The sequence below is a fragment of the Terrapene carolina genome, unplaced genomic scaffold (assembly GCF_002925995.2).
Source record: "Terrapene carolina triunguis isolate 2854851 unplaced genomic scaffold, T_m_triunguis-2.0 Scaffold42, whole genome shotgun sequence".
Classification (NCBI taxonomy): domain Eukaryota; kingdom Metazoa; phylum Chordata; order Testudines; family Emydidae; genus Terrapene; species Terrapene triunguis.
In genome coordinates this window covers 140,197-158,707 of record NW_020664393.1, presented here as the reverse complement: position 1 = coordinate 158,707, position 18,511 = coordinate 140,197, and the positions used below count along the sequence as shown (strand labels likewise).

At 42.0% G+C, this 18,511-nt stretch overlaps 1 protein-coding gene across 1 annotated transcript; it reads left to right on the top strand.

The window, feature by feature from the left end:
• Positions 1–13,172: 13,172 nt before the first annotated feature.
• On the top strand, positions 13,173–15,669 carry CALHM5 (calcium homeostasis modulator family member 5). Its single transcript, XM_024200497.1, has 2 exons — positions 13,173–13,712; positions 15,277–15,669. Exons 1-2 carry the CDS (start codon positions 13,173–13,175, stop codon positions 15,667–15,669), a joined length of 933 nt encoding a protein of 310 aa, XP_024056265.1.
• The last annotated feature ends 2,842 nt before the right edge of the window (positions 15,670–18,511 follow it).

Sequence of the window (18,511 nt, the reverse complement as noted above, 5' to 3'; positions counted from 1 at the left end):
TGCAGAGAAAGAGGGAATGTTGAGTGTGTCTTTGTATAATTGAGCTGGTGCATTCTGATGAATCACGGTTGAGAAGTTTGCTGTTAGCACTGAAACAGAGGATCATACGAGCCGTTATTGTGCAGCAACAGTCAAAAAACATTTAACAGAATGTTAGGAGCCATTAGGAAAGCAATAGATAAGACATAAAATATCATAATGCTATTGTATAAATCCATGGTACGCCCACACTTTAAATACTGCATGCAGTTCTCATCGCCCCATCTCAGAAAAGATATATTAGAATTGGAAAAGGTACAGAAAAGGACAACAAAACTGATTAAGGGTATGGAACAGCTTCCATATGAGGAGACATTAAAAAGACTGGAACTTTTCAACTTAAAAAAGAGACTATTGAGGATGGATATGACAGAGGTCTATAAAATCATGTCTGGCATGGAGAGAGTGAATAAGGAAGTGTTATTTACCCCTTCACATAACACAAAAACCATGGGTCACCCAATGAAATTAATTGGCAGCGGGGTTTTAAACAAATATAAGGAAGTACTTCTTCACACAACGCACAGTCAACCTATGGAACTTATTGCCATGGAATGTTGTGAAGGCCAAAACTGTAATGGGGTTCAAAAAAGAATTAGATAAGTTTGTGGAGGATAGGGCCATCAGTAGCTGTTACTGAAGATGGTCAGAGTGTCCCTAGCCTCTGTTTGCCAGAAGCTGGGAATGGGCGACAGGGGATGACGCGCTTGTTGATTGTTCTGTTCATTCCCTTTGAAAGCCCTGGCCTTGGCCACTGTTGGAAGACTAGATACTGGGCTAGATGGACCATTAGTCTGATCCAATATGGCCATTCTTATGTTCTTATAGGAGACCAAAGGAAGGCAGGAAAATACTGAGCATGAATCTGAATATATAGCCTAGTTTACTAATGAAGTGACATGAAAATGCCTCTTGAAGGGTAACTTCAAGCAAGCTGTGGACTAACCTGTGTCTGTGTCTGTCTTTAGTTTGCGAGCTATCTAGGAAAGGGTCATCCCTTCAAATAATATGTAGTGCCAAGTATGTTGTGAATGTTCAGTAAGTAATAACTCTAAATCAGTGTTCTTAACCTGGGGTGCATGCACCCTTGGGGGTACGAGATTCCCTTTCTGGGGGTGCAAGACATGCCAGATTTTTTTAGAAGGTAAATCATCGAAAACACAAATTAAGCACAGGCACGTAAGTACAACTACTTTGTTTCATCAGACCTATGTATTTATTAACATTATACATTTTTTAACAATTACTGTAATATACAAACAAAAATATATCTAGGTTTAAGGGGTCGAGAACATGTTTTTTAGGTTTAAGGGGTGTGAGAACATATTTTGAGAACCAAAGGGGTGCAGGTTACAGTAAAGATTAAGAGCCACTGCTCTAAATGATGGCCCAGAGTTTGGTTGGCTGGACTGAAATATGCGAGCATTACTATTTGTACGAGGAGAACTGTACCATAATAATGAAACTAAAAGCTTCCTTTGTGGTAACTTCAGTTCGCTTTTACCGCAGTCTGAGTTAGTCAGAGATTGCAACATAGTCTACTAAGTTGCTCCACTGCTAGTATCATGCTGCCCAAAGATCTGACACTAAGGTCTGAATGCACAAAATGAGTTAGGTGCCTGAGTCCATTTTAGGCACCTAAGCCCCAGTTTGGGGTCCACTGCGATGCACAAAACTCCCACTGAACCCTGTAGAGGCTTAAACTCACTTGATGCCTAAGTTTTTGCAATAAAAGTTCCCTGGGCACCTATGTTTCTGCCTCTGGGTATGCACACTGCTGCCTGCCTCTAGGCACCTGGATGTCTATATCCCGCCTAAACCCTCTAACCCGCAGACCAATTCACAAACTGGGGAAGATAGGCATTAGTCCACCTATGTCATCCTGGGTGGGGCCCAATCCAGTAGGCAGCCCTGAGCAAGCCAACTGGGTTAGGGCCCTCACACAAAACAGCAGAGGGAAGAGTTAAAGTGTCATTTTGACCAGAGAGAGAGAGCACACGTGTGAGAATGACTCTGTAGCCTGGTGGTAGGGTGCTCAGGTGGCAGACGCAGGATCCAGTGCCCCCGCTCCCAGGGCTGGCTCCAGGCACCAGCGAAGGAAGCAGGTGCTTGGGGCGGCCAATGGAAAGAGGCGGCACGTCCGGGTCTTCGGCGGCAATTCAGCAGCAAGTCCCTCAGTCCCTCTTTTCCTCTTTGTGCTGCCGCCGAAGAGGAAGTGAGGGAGCGAAGGACCCACCGCCTAATTGCCACTGAAGAATGAAGCGGTGTGATTGAGCTGCTGCCGAAGTGCCGCCGATCGGCTTTCCTTTTCTTTTCTTTTTTTTTTTTCGCTTCGCCACTTGGGGTGGCAAGAAAGCTGGAGCCAGCCCTGCCTGCTCCAGTGACTCTTTAATTAGAATGCAACAGTTTGAACAGGAGAGACTGAGGGAAGTTCTACATGAGAATATCCCATAGCCCAGCAGTGAGAGCACTCACTGTGAAGTAACAGACCCTGTTCAAATCCCTTTTACCCCTCAGGTAGAGGGGAGACTTGAACTGAGGGTCTCCCACACCTCAGCTATGTATCCTAACTACTGGGTCCTCCTCCTGCCTCCTACTCCAGGCTTCTTATTAACAGCATAGGTGCCTAACGCCCAGGGCCAGTGCAACCCATTAGGCAACCTAGGCGGTCGCCTAGGGCACTACAATTAAGGGGGCGGCGACCGCAGCGGTATTTTGGTGGCGAGACCTTCCGCCGCCTCTGTGGGGGGCAGCATTTCAGGGCAGGACCTTCCGCCGCCTAGGGCGGCAGAAAAGCTGGCAGCGCTCCTGCTAAAGCCAGGAGAGCGCTTGCAGCTGAGAATCCCAAGCAGAGATAGGCAGCACCCTGCAGGCCAAACTCAGGGACCTATCTCTGAGACGAGCTAGGCTTAGTGCACCCTTCTCTCACTGGCATCTCCCACTGTCTAGCTTGGGCAACTCCCCTCCAAGCAGGCTGGCTTTTGTGGATTGCCGTCTAAGGCTCCTCTCTCTCCCCATTCACTGTCAAGGAGCTCAGGGACCTAACTTAGGCTTTGTAGTGATTTTCTAAATGTTTAACTCCTTTTGTGTATTCAGGCCTAAGCCTGCAATACACCTCAAATCAACACTCAGGAAAATATACTTTCAGTGGTGACAATCCAATGCTTGATTAATTTTGCTTTTTATACAGTCTGGGTAAAGTTTTTTAATGCTAAAAATATATGAATATACCTAGCATAGGCACACCGTAATAATAAAGGGATTAAAAATATGCAGTCACTATAACTAAATAATAATGGCTGAGTAGAAGGGCATTTTCTAGCCATTAATAAGCAGCTTCGGAATTGAGGGTAGAAGGTGATGTTCAGGACCCTTAAAGTTCAGTTCTACTCTGAAAAGTTACATTGTAAAAATGGTCCTTAGATCATTTGAGAAAAAACCCCAAGTGCGTATTGAGGGTCAGATCTGCTTACTTGTGTGGCAGAAAAGATTTTGCTGTTTTTTACTCCTGTTAGCTTTGGGAATCTGGTTCTGCCTAATCATCAACAGAATTGGTACCCAAGAACTGCATTTCTGGTGACTGTGCATGAGCCAGAAAAGTCCAGTTCGACTTTGAAATCCCAGGTTGAGATTACTAGGTTGCCTCTCCATCCTCTACCCCCTACTCCATTTTTTTATTTGTAAACTGGGCAAGTTTAACATGGAAACCATTAAGACACAATAAATATTGAATTCCATAGAACTTCTTTTTCAGTCACTTTAAAAACAAATCAGAAAAGAAGAGCCTAGTATAACTGACTGGAGATGCCCGGCCTGGAAGACTATATTCTTATTGTAAACAGTGAAACTATAAAAATGTAAATAAAGAGAACTCCAGATAGTTATTTTGTGTGTTGAGAAGTCAAAAATGCATGTTCCCCCTGGATTCAGTACTCTGCTTAGTGTTTGGGTCTTCCCAGCAGGTAAAGACCAGCACAGTAACAAGACAGTGCATTCTCACTGTGCCTTTAGTTTGTGATACCCAGTAAACGTCATTCAGTTAAAAATGTCCTACCTTTCTCTGTCACATATAAGAGTTCATTGACGACTAACAAGAGTAATTTTATTATAGATGGTTGCACCCTGGAAGAGGGTGAAATCCTGGCCCCACTGAAGTCAGTGGCAAAACTCACATCGACTTAAATGGGGCCAGATTTTACCTACGGAGTATATAATAGAATCACTCATAGACTCATTGACTTTAAGGTCAGAAGAGACCAGCATGGTCATCTAGTCTGACCTCCTGCACATTGCAGGCCACAGAACCTCACTCATCCACTCCTGTAATAGACCCCTAACCTCTGGCTGAGTAACTTAAATCCTCAAATCATGGTTTAAAGACTTCAAATTACCGAGAATCTAGTTTAAACCTGAAAGTAACCTGTGCCCCATGCTGCAGAGGAAGGCAGAAAATCCCTAGGATCTCTGCCAATCTGACCTGAAAGAAAATTCCTTCCCAACCCCAAATATGGTGATCAGTTAGACCCAGAGCATGTGGGCAAGACCCACCAGCCAGACACCTGGGAGGGAATTCTCTGTAGTAACTCAGAGCCCTCCTTGTCTAGTGTCCAATCACCATCTGTTGGAGATATTTGCTGCTAGCACTCACTAATCAGCAACATGCCATTGTAGGCAGTCTCATCAAACCATCCTCTCTATAAACTTATCAAGCTCAGTCTTGAAGCTAGTTAGGTTGTTTGCCCCCACTGCTCCCCTTGGAAGGCTGTTCCAGAACTTCACTCCTCTAATGGTTAGAAACCTTCATGTAATTTCAAGCCTAAATTTCTTGATGGCCAGTTTATATCCATTTGTTCTTGAGTCCATATTGGTGCTTAACTTAACTCCTTAACTAACTCCTCTCCCTCCCTGGTATTTATCCCTCTGATGTATTTATAGAGAGTAATCACATATCTCCCCTCAGCCTTCTTTTAGTTAGGCTAAACAAGCCAAGCTCTTTGACTCTTCTCTCATAAGGTAGCTTTTCCATTCCTTGGCTCATACTAGAATCCCTTCTTGGTACCGGATCCAGTTTGAGTTCATCTTTCTTAAACATGGCAGACCAGAATTGCACACAGTATTCCAGATGAGGTCTCACCAGTGCCTTGTATAATGGTACTAACACTTCCTTCTCTTTACTGGAAATACAGAGCCTGACACATCCTAGGACTGCATTAGCTTTTTTCATAGCCGCATCCCATTGGCAGCTCATAGTCATCCTGTGATCAGCCAATACACCCAGGTCTTTCTCCTCCTCCGTCACTTCCAACTGAGATGTCCCCAGCTTATAGTAAAAATTCTTGTTGTTTGTCCCTAAATGTATGACCTTGCACTTTGCACTTTCCTCCTTATTGGCAAGACCACCCAACTTCATCGGATGCATGCAGTGGAAAATACAGTAGGAAGATATATATACACAGAGAACATGAAAAATGGGTGTTGCCATACCAACTCTAACGAGACTAATCAATTAAGGTGGGCTATTATCAGCAGGAGAAAAAAAACGTTTGTAGTGATAATCAGGATGGCCCATTTCAAACAGTTGACAAGAAGGTGTGAGTAACAGTAGGGGAAAAATTAGCACGGAGAAATAGTTTTTACAATGACCCATCCACTCCCAGTCTTTATTCAAGCCTAATTTAATGGTGTCCAGTTTGCAAATTAATTCCAGTTCTGCCGTTTCTCGTTGTAGTCTATTTTTGAAGTTTTTTTGTTGGAGAATTGCGACTTTTAGGTCTGTAATTGAGTGACCAGGGAGGCTGAAGTGTTCTCCGACTGCTTTTTGAATGTTATAATTCTTGACGTCTGATTTGTGTCCATTTATTCTTTTGCATAGAGACTGTCCGTTTGGCCAATGTACATGGCAGAGGGGCATTGCTGGCACATGATGGCATATATTACATTGGTAGATGTGCAGGTGAATGAGCCTCTGATGGTGTGGCTGATGTGATTAGGTCCTATGATGGTGTCACTTGAATAGATATGTGGACAGAGTTGGCACCGGGGTATGTAGCAGGGTTTAGTTCCTGGGTTAGTGTTTTTGTTGGTGGTGTGTGGTTGCTGGTGAGTATTTGCTTCAGGTTAGGGGGGCTGTCTGTAAGAGAGGACTGGCCTGTCTCCCAAGATCTGTGAGAATGAGGGATCATTCTTCAGGATAGGTTGTAGATCCCTGATGATGCACTGGAGAGGTTTTAGTTGGGGGCTGAAGGTGATGGCTAGTGGCATTCTGTTACTTTCTTTGTTGGGCCTGTCCTGGGGTAGGTAACTTCTGGGTATTCTTCTGGCTCTGTCAATCTGTTTCTTCACTTCAGCAGGTGGGTATTGTAGTTTTAAGAACGCTTGATAGAGATCTTGTAGGTGTTTGTCTCTGTCTGAGGGATTGGAGCAAATGCAGTTGTATCTTAGAGCTTGGCTGTAGACAATGGATCACGTGATGTGGTCTGGACAGGAGCGGCGCCAGGGTTTTTGGTGCCCTAGGCGGGGGTCCTTCCGCGCTCCTGGTCTTCGGGGCACTTCGGCGGCGGGTCCCGGAGGGAGTGAAGGACCCACCGCAGAATTGCCGCCGAAGACCCGGAGCGCGGAAGGACCCCCCGCTGCCGAATTGCCACCCCCCCAAATCCTGGTGCCCTAGGCGACCTAGGTGGTCGCCTAAATGGAAGCGCCGGCCCTGGGTCTGGATGAAAGCTGGAGGCATGTAGGTAAGTATAGTTGTCAGTAGGTTTCTGGTATAGAGTGGTGTTTATGTGACCATTAGCACTGTAGCGTCCAGGAAGTGGATCTCTTGTGAGGATGATGGTGGGATGGAAATTGTTGAAATCCTGGTAGAATTCCTCAAGGGCTTCTTTTCCAAGAGTCCAGATGATGAAGATGTTATCAGTGTAGCACAAGTAGAGTAGGGGAGTTCTAAGTGTTGTTCTAAGTCAGCCATAAAAATGTTGGCATACTGTGGGGCCATGCGGGTACCCATAGCAGTGCCGCTGACTTGAAGGTATACATTGTCCCCAAATGTGAAATAGTTGTGGGTGAGGACAAAGTCACAAAGTTCAGCCACCAGGTTTGCCAGTTGGCGAACACTTCAACCTCCCAGGTCATTCAATTACAGAACTAAAAGTCGCAATTCTCCAACAAAAAAACTTCAAAAGCAGACTCCAATGAGAAACTGCAGAACTGGAATTAATTTGCAAACTGGATACCATTAAATTAGGCTTGAATAAAGACTGGGAGTGGATTGGCCATTACACAAAATAAAAACTATTTCCCCATGCTAATTTTTCCCCTACTGTTACTCACACCTTCTTGTCAACTGTTTGAAATGGGCCATCCTGATTATCACTACAAACGTTTTTTTTTCTCCTGCTGATAATAGCCCACCGTAATTGATTAGTCTCATTAGAGTTGGTATGGCAACACCCATTTTTCATGTTCTCTGGGTATATATATCTTCCTACTGTATTTTCCACTGCATGCATCCGATGAACTGGGTTTTAGCCCATGAAAGCTTATGCCCAAATAAATTTGTTAGTCTCTAAGGTGCAACAAGTACTCCTCGTTCAATTCATCCCTAGTATTACTTCCATAGTGTTCTTTCAAGACAGGATAATTTCTCCCTAGTATTATTTTAAAACAAAATAGTTTATTTTATTCAGAGTCACAGATGGTTAGAATAAATAGCATCCATTTAGTTAGCTTCACAAGGTATTTTATTATAGAATTGTTTGTATTTGTAATACAGTACTATACCACTCAGTTTATATTACAGTTTACACTATGGTACCAGCCATGTGGATTTTTTTTCAAGTTTAGACTGAAGAAGGAACAGTGTTACCCTAGGAATTTTCATGCCTTGTTTTGTTTGTTTGATTAACCGTGATGATAATGGGAATCATTTTCTTTTTCATGCTTCATAATGGAAGATACCATTTTAATCCTCGACAAATACTTAAGGCCAGATCCTCAGCTGACTTCAATGGAGGCTCTGGCCTTTAGTTATCAATGATATTTGCATATTATGTCTCTTATTTTTCGCATGAATGTTTAGCCGCACATCATTCAGCTGCTTTTTCTCCTCCACAAATGTGAGGAAGGTTTCTTAAAAGAGGAACCCTGTAAATCTCCTCAAGAACCATACTTGTCTAGTTTAAAATCAGAATAAATTGAAATGTTCATATTAAAACAAAAACAAAAACAAAAACAAAAGAGCTGACAGAGATGATTTAAAAAAAAAAATCAGATCATATCCAGAAAAATCTCAGTGAAAAATATTTATCTGCTGCTAATTTGCTATAGCGTATTCTGCTTTAAAATGCCATTAAATTATTTGGTATGCCATTTAAATCCTAATTTGTTAGGTTTGAAAATATATATTAACATTACATATATATATATACAGAAAATATTTAATACTCTGACCGTTTTACCTTCTCCATTATTTATCTTGTGCAGCTCTTTTAATGAAGCTGTAATAGTCTCTTAATCTGTATTTATTAATTATTATTATTTATTAAAGCATTAACCTATAAAATTATGTGCCTGACAGGTTACTATAAGGCTATAATTCAATTGGGAGGTTCTAATGATCTTACTGACAAGAGGAAATTTGGAGTGGCTTGGTACAGCAATAGCACTGAATCACTACAAATCACTAGGATCTGTTCAGCCAACTAGCTCCCTGGATGATCTGGACAATCCTGACTCTATAATTTTGAATGTAGACGGTGCCCTGGGTAATAACAACCATTTTCATAGACACATACTTTTCTTATAACTGCTCTGGATGGGCAAAGAGAAGGGGAAGCAATTCATTATGAAAACAAATGGAAATCGATAATATTGAGTAACCCAGTGGTTATTTTTCCTGTCTTGATCGAGAACCAGTCACATGGCATCAAAGAACATATGCTATTGCCACCAAACTGACTTGCAGAGTTCAGTAGCATGTATATAAAAGGGAACTGATATTCATTGTGGATACAAGGAATATCTGTTGCTGGCTTAGAAACATTTGTGGAATTTGAGGCTCCCAACCTCCAGAGGAACATTGCAAGGAAGGGGAAGCACTGGCAGCTCATGGGGCAAGGCCTGGCTGAGAAAAACCTTCTAGCTCCCTCAATATCTTTCCAGCTGTGGAGGCGAAGCAGAGCACAGTTAGGGTAGGAAGTCGGGGGCGCTGGTAGGTTTGAGGCAGCCCGGTCCTTTAGAACTGTGAGCATACAAAGAACCTGGGCTGAAGATAAGTAATTTCATACATCAGCAGGGTAAGTCATATCATGCTTTTTCTCATAAATGAAGTAATGTATTCCTGTGCATCACACACTGAACAAACCTCTGGCTGTGTTCCAACGCTATAAGGATATGCTTGCCACATATCCCTAAATGTTGCAGGAAACAACCAATTGTGTTTGACACTGGTATGTAGTTTCACAGACTAATCTTCCCTTTTAAGCATTTAATAGGGTGCAGATATTTCAGTGATGATGTGCACTGATTTTCCTCTGTGTTTCTGAGGAATGGAGTGGTTAGAACAGAAAATTACAGTAAGTTGTTTTGTCTTACCTAGATTCTCATTTTAATACTCAAGTTGTAAGATCACTGGGGCAAGAACTGCCTTTTGGTTATATGTGTATATGGGGCCTCACACAATCACAGACTGGGGCTTCCAAACTATACTGCAATACAAATAATAATAAATAAGAATAAAAACTCTTAGGTTCCCTTACTGGGTCTTGTCAGTGACCTGGGGGTAGGTGATTTATCTCCTTTGTCCCCATTGTTAAAGTAGGACAGTTTTCCCCATCATTATAACTGGAGGAATTAACTGTACCTATCTCACATAACTATATGGATCCCATGCGGTTGGTAAAGATTATTAATGATTACTTATAAAGTGCTTTGAAATCCTTGGATGAAAGGCAATATGTAAGCACAACGTATCATTATTTATGCATGCGGAGAGACTAAATGTTCAGACATTTCTGTGTGTTGGTGTGAGGAACTTTGTTCCCTGTGGTATAAAATGAGACATACCAACAATGAAGAGAGCCAGCTTACAGAAGGAGAATGCTCTGGACATCAGCTCACTTGATTCTTCACTTCAAAAAGAGTAATGTTGTTGTGATGCTGTCTAACAGGTTGCCAGCTCAGACCAAGCTAATTCACTTGCATGTTCAGAGAAATCAAAGGAGTGTCAAAAGGCATTGTAATGTGATCAGGCCAATTCACTTGTGTGTTAACATAATTCAAAGGAAATGTGATGGTATTGTCTTCATTTATCTATAACCTGTTGGATTTTATTACATTACAGTTTACATTATATATATATATATATCCCTGTACTTAATTAGCCCTAGATCAAAGGATGTATTCGTGTTTAGACGAGAATTTACTTAATGTGTAAAACTGCATGAAAACTAATGAAGGATTGTTTCCAGCTATTTTATTGTTCAGGAAAACTAATGAAAGATTGTCTGGATGGCTGTAGCTAAATGCATTGTGTATGTAATTGAATTAAATGTAATCTCTGTAATCGAATTGCCCTACAACCAGGATTGAAGCCTTTGAACTGTAAATGACAAGCATTCTAATTTAAAAGCATGGGTCATTGCGTTCAGCAATGGGAAATCTACAGACCCTTGATATAATGGGAACACATGACAGACTGCTTTCTGGGGAAGACAGTTATAAGAATGAACTCTGGGAGTGATTCTGTATCTCTGAGCTGTTTGGACACTTTCAGGGGGTGTTCCAGATACAAGACAGAGATCCCCAAAGCTGTTAGTCCTGACAGATTTATGGAAAACCAACAGATTACTACACCTCTGCTAATCATTTTGATTTACAAACTCTCACTCACCTGTAATGTATTTTACCTGCTTTAACCTCTCAATAATTCTCATTTCTTTTTCTTAGCTAATAAATCTTTAGTTAGTTTACAAGAGAAATTAACTACAACATTGTCTTTGGTGAGAAGTCAAGAGTATCCATTGACCTGGGGTAAGTGACTGGCCCTAGGGGGTTGGGAGCAACCTAATGAGTGGCGATTCTTGCTTTTAATAACTTTTCATCACCTAGTCCAGTTTGGCTAGATGGAAAGATGCACTGGAGAGCCTAAGCAGGACTCTTTGTGACTCCATGGTAAGACTGCTATAGTGATCCAGGAGGGAACAGTGGTTACTGGCTTGGTGAAATCAAATGATAGAATATACCACCAGTTTGGGTGTTTGCCCTATTGTCTGACAGTATGACCTGAGATTGGCTCTCTCAGTTGTGAGCTACTCCAGACAGCGTGACAGTGGTACTGAAGACAAGCCCATTCCGTTGACTTTCTTAGACTGACCCTCAGACAGGGACCTTGCAGAGACAGAGGCAGAGCATACAGCAGCAGCAGCATTATGCTTCACTTGAAAGTTATTTCTTATTGTTCGTTAAATAAATAAGCTAGCCCAAACCTGCCTCCGTCACCACTGAAATAGTACAATGGCTGATGTCCAGAAGGTGGAGCTAGGAGGCTAAATAGGAGAGAAGAGGCGGGGATAGTCTTTAGGATAGATACCCTGTAGAGTGGTTTCTGAGCACTGCTCTCAAACACCCTGTAACGTCACAGAGTGTGAGCACAAGCTGTTTTACAACTATACTTTCAAACTCAGCTTCAAGCCCGTGTGTGGACAGGACTTTCATGCCTGAAAAAAATCACTTGGATGACTGAGCAAAGTGGAGGTGTCAGGCTGAGCACTGAAGTATCCAGACCTGCGAGGCTGTAACAGCTACAACTCTAGGGATTAAAGTAGACAGTCGATAATAACAGTAGTAACAATCCTGTCACATGTCTGTCGGGGAGGTCAAAGTCATGTCACCCAAAAATTCTCCATTCTGTCATAGCGTCCTTCTGCCATATCATCAGGATGTGTCTTACGTGTGATAAAATGTCAGCACCACTTGTGTTTGTGTGATACACAGCACACATTCACAGCATGCTGGTTAAATGAAAATTTTGTAGTGGTCATACATTCAGGATCAATGCAAGACTGGGAGGGTGTGATGGGGTGTTCACCCCACACTAGTGCTGAAGGAGTTAAGAGAGACCAACTAGCCATAGGCTGCACCTGCTGGGGAGCTAAGGGGCAATGATAGTAATTGAGAACGAAGCTTACCTGGGCAGGAACAGGCAGGGGGGCCTAGGAGCTGAGGATAGAGGGGGTGGCAGTGAGGTGAGCCTGAAGTCAGACACTCTGGTACAAGGTGGAGACTAGAAGCCTGAAAAAAGGGCAGTGTAAGAAGCAGTCCAGGGAAGGAGCAGCAAAGTCTAAGAAAGTATAGTCCTGAACTGCTGGTTTCAGGGTCCTTGGACTGGAACCCAGAGTAGAAGTTGTGTCTAGGTTCCCCTACCAGCCACTGCAGGAGTGGCACAGTTAGTGCACGGATATGGAGTCTGCCTGAGACTTTGTGGAAAGAGATTCTGATGAGACCCTGGAAACAGAGGATGATTGTGACGTGGCCAGAGGGCTAAGCCAGGAAGGAGAGACGCTGCAGCTCCTGACTAGTGAGAGAGACACTGCAGAGCAAGTGACTGAGGCAACGGGCTGATTGGGGTGCAAACAGTAGTGATCTAACTCCCCAGATGAGCTACGAGGAGGGGCAGCCGAGTGGTGAGTAGCAGACTCCATTGCAGAAGGGGTAATTTCAACTACCAGGTTTTCTATTAATTATTATTTATTATTTCATAGCTATTTTAAATGAGAACAAAATTCTGTGACTAATATAACTTCTCCATAGACACTAAGGCACATATTGCTCAGTGTGATCCAAAGGAAATAGCCAGAACTAGTGGACAACTATAAATTGCACAGGACAAAACTGAGCCTGGGGCAGGATTGGTCTATTTGCCCACTGACAAAGGAAGAGCCCGCTGTATGTGTGCCATTTGAAGAATGATTTATTAATGATGACGAATGACTGTTCACTTCATCTGAGCTGCCCCAAACCAGAGAGACTTGTTTTTTTCCTTAATAAAAAGCTCCACCCAAACAAGTGCTAGAAATAGCACTTGTCCCACTGATGATGCCTCACTTTTCTCCTGTTTTGTGGGGTTCATCAGTTCAAACATGGGTATCTCCCAAACAGTTTTCAAATTCCTCAGTAGCCAAAAGAAAGCAATTGGTTACAGTTTGATGGGACTGCTAACAGTGGGAAGTGAGCATTTATTTTCTCTTTCTGCTTTTAAGTGTCCTTGCAGCAACAAAAACTACACCTATGGGCTGGTGTATCTCTTTGTCCCAGCCTTGGTACTACTATTTGTTGGGTTTGCACTGAATGGCAGTACCTGGCAGCTCTTCACAGGCTGTTGTGTGAACCCCAGGAAACTATTTCCCAAAGGGAAGAGCTGCCATGTTTTTCATGCCTTTGGCCAGATCACCTTAAAGGCTTTTGTAGCCCCTGTGATGTGGCTTTCTGTGGTTTTGCTCAATGGGACTTTTTATGAATGTGCCATGAGTGGCTCAAAAAATCTGAAGTACCTGGAGATGCTTTGCCACAATAAATCCAACAAGTGCTTGGAAGAGCTTCCCAAAGTAGCATGTGGCCAAACTTCCCTGTCCTCTTGGGAGACTGAGGAGATCCTACTAACACTTCAAGCGGAATCTCAGGTAAGATATCATTTTAATTCAGTCATGCTTTGTGTTGTCCTTTTTTTTTATCATGAGGCCCTAAAATCAAGTGTCCAGAGAGTTTAACTATAATTTTAAAAAATTTCAAATATATATTTCATTGCAATGCAAGCAGGATTCAGACTGCGTTTTGTGGGAGTGTCTGAGAAGTGAAATATCCAGTGCCTCAGGCAGATTTCTGTAAGCAGCATAGCACACCAAGGTGTGGAAGGGTTTGGCAGCTCAGAAGGGCTTGATAGGATATTTGCCAACAGAGGGAGGTGGGAGAATTTTAGCAATGTGGCTAGAGAATTCAGGTTGCTTGACGTTTCTAGGAAGAGGGCTGAGCAAAAGGTTTAATCAAAGTAAAGGAATGGTAGGCAGGGTTTCGAAGATTGGGAAGGGAAAAGCTCCTTCCATTCATCTTGAAGGGTTTTGGGACAGTGGTTGGTCATTTTTTAGGGGAGTTCATAATACAACAAAGCTCCTCCAAAGCGTACGGCCTCCAGGATTTGTGCAAGCCTTGGGCTGACCCTGAAGGCAACAGTAGAACAACAATGTTAAACACCAGGAGACAATTCTTTTGGAATAAAGCTTTATTGAGTTTAAAATTAGGAAGAAAAACATATTTGTACCTCGTTATAGGGCTCATTCCTTTGAATAGGCCTCATTTAGACTTTCTCTTTTTTATAGCAAGATATGAAGTACCCCAGCAATCGTTTTAATTGCGTACTTCACTTTCAACCATTTAGTAATGTAGACAAACATTCAGTTAGTTCATGTATAGATACAATAATCATTCTAAAATATATAATAGTGCATCATAAACATTCATTAATACTTCAGACAGTAAGATTTATTACATGTATTCTGGATTTATACTAATAGGGCTTGATCCAAAGCCCATTAAAGTCAATGGGAGTCTTTCTATTGACTTCAGTGGGCTGTGGATCAAGTCCATAATCCGTATTTTTAAAGTGCTGAGACTTAATTTTTGGTTAGAGCTGTTCAAAATGTAAAGGTGCAGTATACAGAAAAATAATATTTACATAGCTGTGTAGATCATATGATCCTGAAAATGACATCCAATTTAATCTCTGCCTCTAGTGACAGTCCTTAGGAATTCAGGGCCTCTGCTTGTGAATAGAATTGACACTTGGTGGATCACTTTATTTTCAAAATCTTGTATTTTATTATCACTTTTCAAGGTTTTTATACTGAGCATTTAAAGAACACAGTCTCAATGCAACCGTAAGAACCAGAATAACACTAGTTATTTTCAATCTAATTTGAGTTTCCAATCAGCTTTTTTATTATCAGAGGGGTAGCCGTGTTAGTCTGGATCTGTAAAAAGCAACAGAGAGTCCTGTGGCACCTTTAAGACTAACATGTATTGGAGCATAAGCTTTCGTGGGTGAATGCATCCGAAGAAGTGGGCATTCACCCACGAAAGCTTATGCTCCAATACATCTGTTAGTCTTAAAGGTGCCACAGGACTCTCTGTAGCTTTTTTATTGTAGCCTTTCTTTTATGCTTCGATACCAAATTATCCTTTCTTTAACAGGTCGTAGGGTGGTGTGTGATAGTTACTGCTGCTTTTCTGTCTTTGTTGCTCACTTGTTATGGTCACTGCCAATCTAATACCAGCCATCTCCAAAAGAGGTTTTGGAAGATCTACACTGAGAAGGAGAAGGAACAATTTGAAAAATATTTTGAGGACTATGCCACCAAATTAAGCGAAAGAAACCTGAAAAGCTTTTTTGAGAACAAGAAACTGGAACCCTTTCCCATGCCAAGTTTCCGGGCCTGGGAAGAAGCTTCTGCTTTGGACTCTTTCAACATTAACCAGCAGATCTTCAGCACACTCCATAAACTAGTGGAAGACAGCATGAAAGAAAATGATTCCAATGAGACACAAGATACAATGGTAAACTTGGGTGAAGGAGAAACAGTTTAGCTAATGTCAGCTTTCATTAGCATTATAATTTGTTAACTCACTACATTTTTCACTTTTCATTCTTCATTTCTGTTTTTCTGGTAATGACCTGTTTGCTGCCATAATTTCTCTCTCTCACCAAACTTCTATAGCACCTCCTCAGGCAAGATGGCAAATGTCTTCCGAGCTCTAATAGCACAACCCAGGACTCAATGTAGTTCCATGAGATACATTGTCCCACACAGACTAACCAAATAGCTTCCCAAGGGATGTTCCCTCTTCTCTCATATGTGTCTACTTTTCTCATGTTATTTAAACAAAACAAATACACCCGTACTGTTCATGTTTTGCATAAATGAAATTCTGTCATTGTTCTTCTTTCCTAGAATTGGGTATGCAACAGAAAGAAAACCAGTGAAACAGTAGAATTTGATACTGTTCAGCTTCGTTATGCTTGGTACTGAGACCAGCGCTTACTAATTTGAATGTGCTGTACTTTGTTAACTACCTTGTATGCTTCTGCATACATCTTGAAAGGAGTTAAAGTGTTGTAAGTGTGGAGCAGTCAGTGTACATTGGGCTTGATCCTTCACCACTGATGTCCATGGCAAATATTCCATTGAATTCACTGGGCTGAGGAACCAGCAGACTGGGGTTAGCTGAATTTTTATACTCTGGGATTTTTAAAGGAAATGGCCTTTTCCCTCTTTTGAACCTGTAAATATTTTTTTCACACTCTACATGAGACCTAAGCTCTGCACCACTTAAGTCCCACTAAATTAATCAATGTACAGGCTTTGAGCTGACCCTCAGCACAAAGAAGAATGTCATCCTTTATGAAATGTGAACTCTAATGGATACTTTTCTCTTTTTTTAATTATGCATCAATATTTTTTGTGCTTTGCTTTGTCCTGCCTTAGCACATAATGGACATACTGTATGTAATGAGGGGAAAAATGAAAACTGAAACCAAAGTGTGTGTGTGTGTGTGTGTGTGTGTGTGTGTACTGGCTTTTTGAAACGTATTGTGAATAAGTTGATGGGGAAGAACTTCAGTGGGGATACACTAGTAATTGAGTGTTTTGCTGAATCAAGGCGTAAAGTGGAAGCTCCTTACTTTCCTACATTGAGCCCTGCAGCAAACACGAAGCTCGGTCATTTCTAACAATTTTAGAAGATTTGGTGACATGATATGAAATCTTGGACCCATTTAAGTCAGTGGCAAAACTCCCATTGACTTCAGTGTGGTCAGGATGTCACCAATAGTCCCTGCCATTTAAGTCCAGGGCCCTGCACAAACATAGAGATCGACCCATTCACGTCACTTTGCAGGATTGGAACCTAACAGACAAAAGAAGGCGGGAAAGGGAGATGAAGGACAAGGGTTTCAGTAACAGGTCATATGTTTACTATGAGCAGTATTGATTGATTAATATTGATTATTTTGCATTGTAATAAAAATAGGGAATTCTGGCTCCCAGACGGAGGCTAAGAAAGGATGGTCTAGTGGGTAGGCCAATGGACCAGGACTCAAGACCTGGGCTAAATTCCAAGCTCTGCCACAGATTTCCTGTGTTACTTTGGTAAAACACTTAATCTACCCTGTGCCTCAATTTACCATCTGTAAAATGGGGTCAGTACCTCCACACCTCACTAGGATTTTGTGAGGATAAAATCAAGTAATGATTGCGAGGTGCTCAGAAACTGAGGTGATGTGGGCCATGTAAGTACCTCAACAGAGAAGAATTGGTGACACAATAGTGTTTGTGTGTTTTATTACAGTTTGCTTGCGTGAAGCTCATATTTAAGATGACTGTGCATTATATTACATCATGCTTTTTCAGTTTGCTAACAATCTATATATTCTCAAGAAGAACACGCAAGTTAAAGCTGCACAAGGTTCTTAGTCTCAAACAGCATCCATATTCCATTATTTAGAAAAATTCTCCAGGTCTGCTATATGCACCTGAACAAAACTGCATGTTGTCATGTTTACCTACAGAAAACCTGATCCCAGTGGAATCACATCTCTGTTTGATTTCAGTGGGAACAGATTGGGCAAAATGAAGGAAAAACCGTAGTCACAAGTGAAACAAAGGAAGATGCATTGGAATGAGAAACTGCACAATTTATAGCAAAACAATTTCTTGTTCACAATCATAAGGACTAGAATGAAAAGCATATCAGTACAAACACAGTTCTTTATGTCTTTGAAGCATCACTAATGAGCAAACTGGAAAATACAATCACATTTCTAATAAAAAAGAACAGGAATTAGGATGGAGATTTGGGGCCCAGTCACACACTTGTTACTCAGGCAAAACTTCTGATGAAATCAATGGGATTTTCCCTGTGAAAGGAGTAAAGGACTGGTCCTTTTTAAGAATGTATGTTGAATTCTGCAAGGTGGTGACAGTACATTTTGAGTATATGCTCTGACTGTCTTTACCACTCTAAGGCTTGGTCTACACTTACCCCCCAAGTCGAAGTAAGGTACGCAAATTCAGCTACGTGAATAACGTAGCTGAATTCGACATACCTTACTTCGAACTTACTGCGGTTCAGACGCGGTCCACACGCGGCAGGCAGGCTCCCCGTCGACTCCGCGGTACTCCTCTCGTTGAGCTGGAGTACCGCAGTCGACGGGGATCACTTCCTGGTTCGATTTATCGCGTCCAGACCAGACGCGATAAATCGAACTCGGAACTTCGATCCCCGGCCGCCGAACTAGCGCGGCAGTGTAGACCAGCCCTAAGATGTAACTGTACCTGAATCAATGAAGCCATTGCCACCATATGGATTTTCTTCCTAAATAGGTAAAAATGGGCAAACTGTAAGTTAGAGAGGATTCCTTCTATCAGCT

Bases quoted from the DNA above. Each gene is read 5' to 3' on its own strand.
- CALHM5 (XM_024200497.1), top strand. From the start codon at position 13,173: ATGGGTATCTCCCAAACAGTTTTCAAATTCCTCAGTAGCCAAAAGAAA. The intron at 13,713-15,276 runs GTAAGATATCAT...TTTCTTTAACAG, and splicing joins CACTTCAAGCGGAATCTCAG to GTCGTAGGGTGGTGTGTGAT.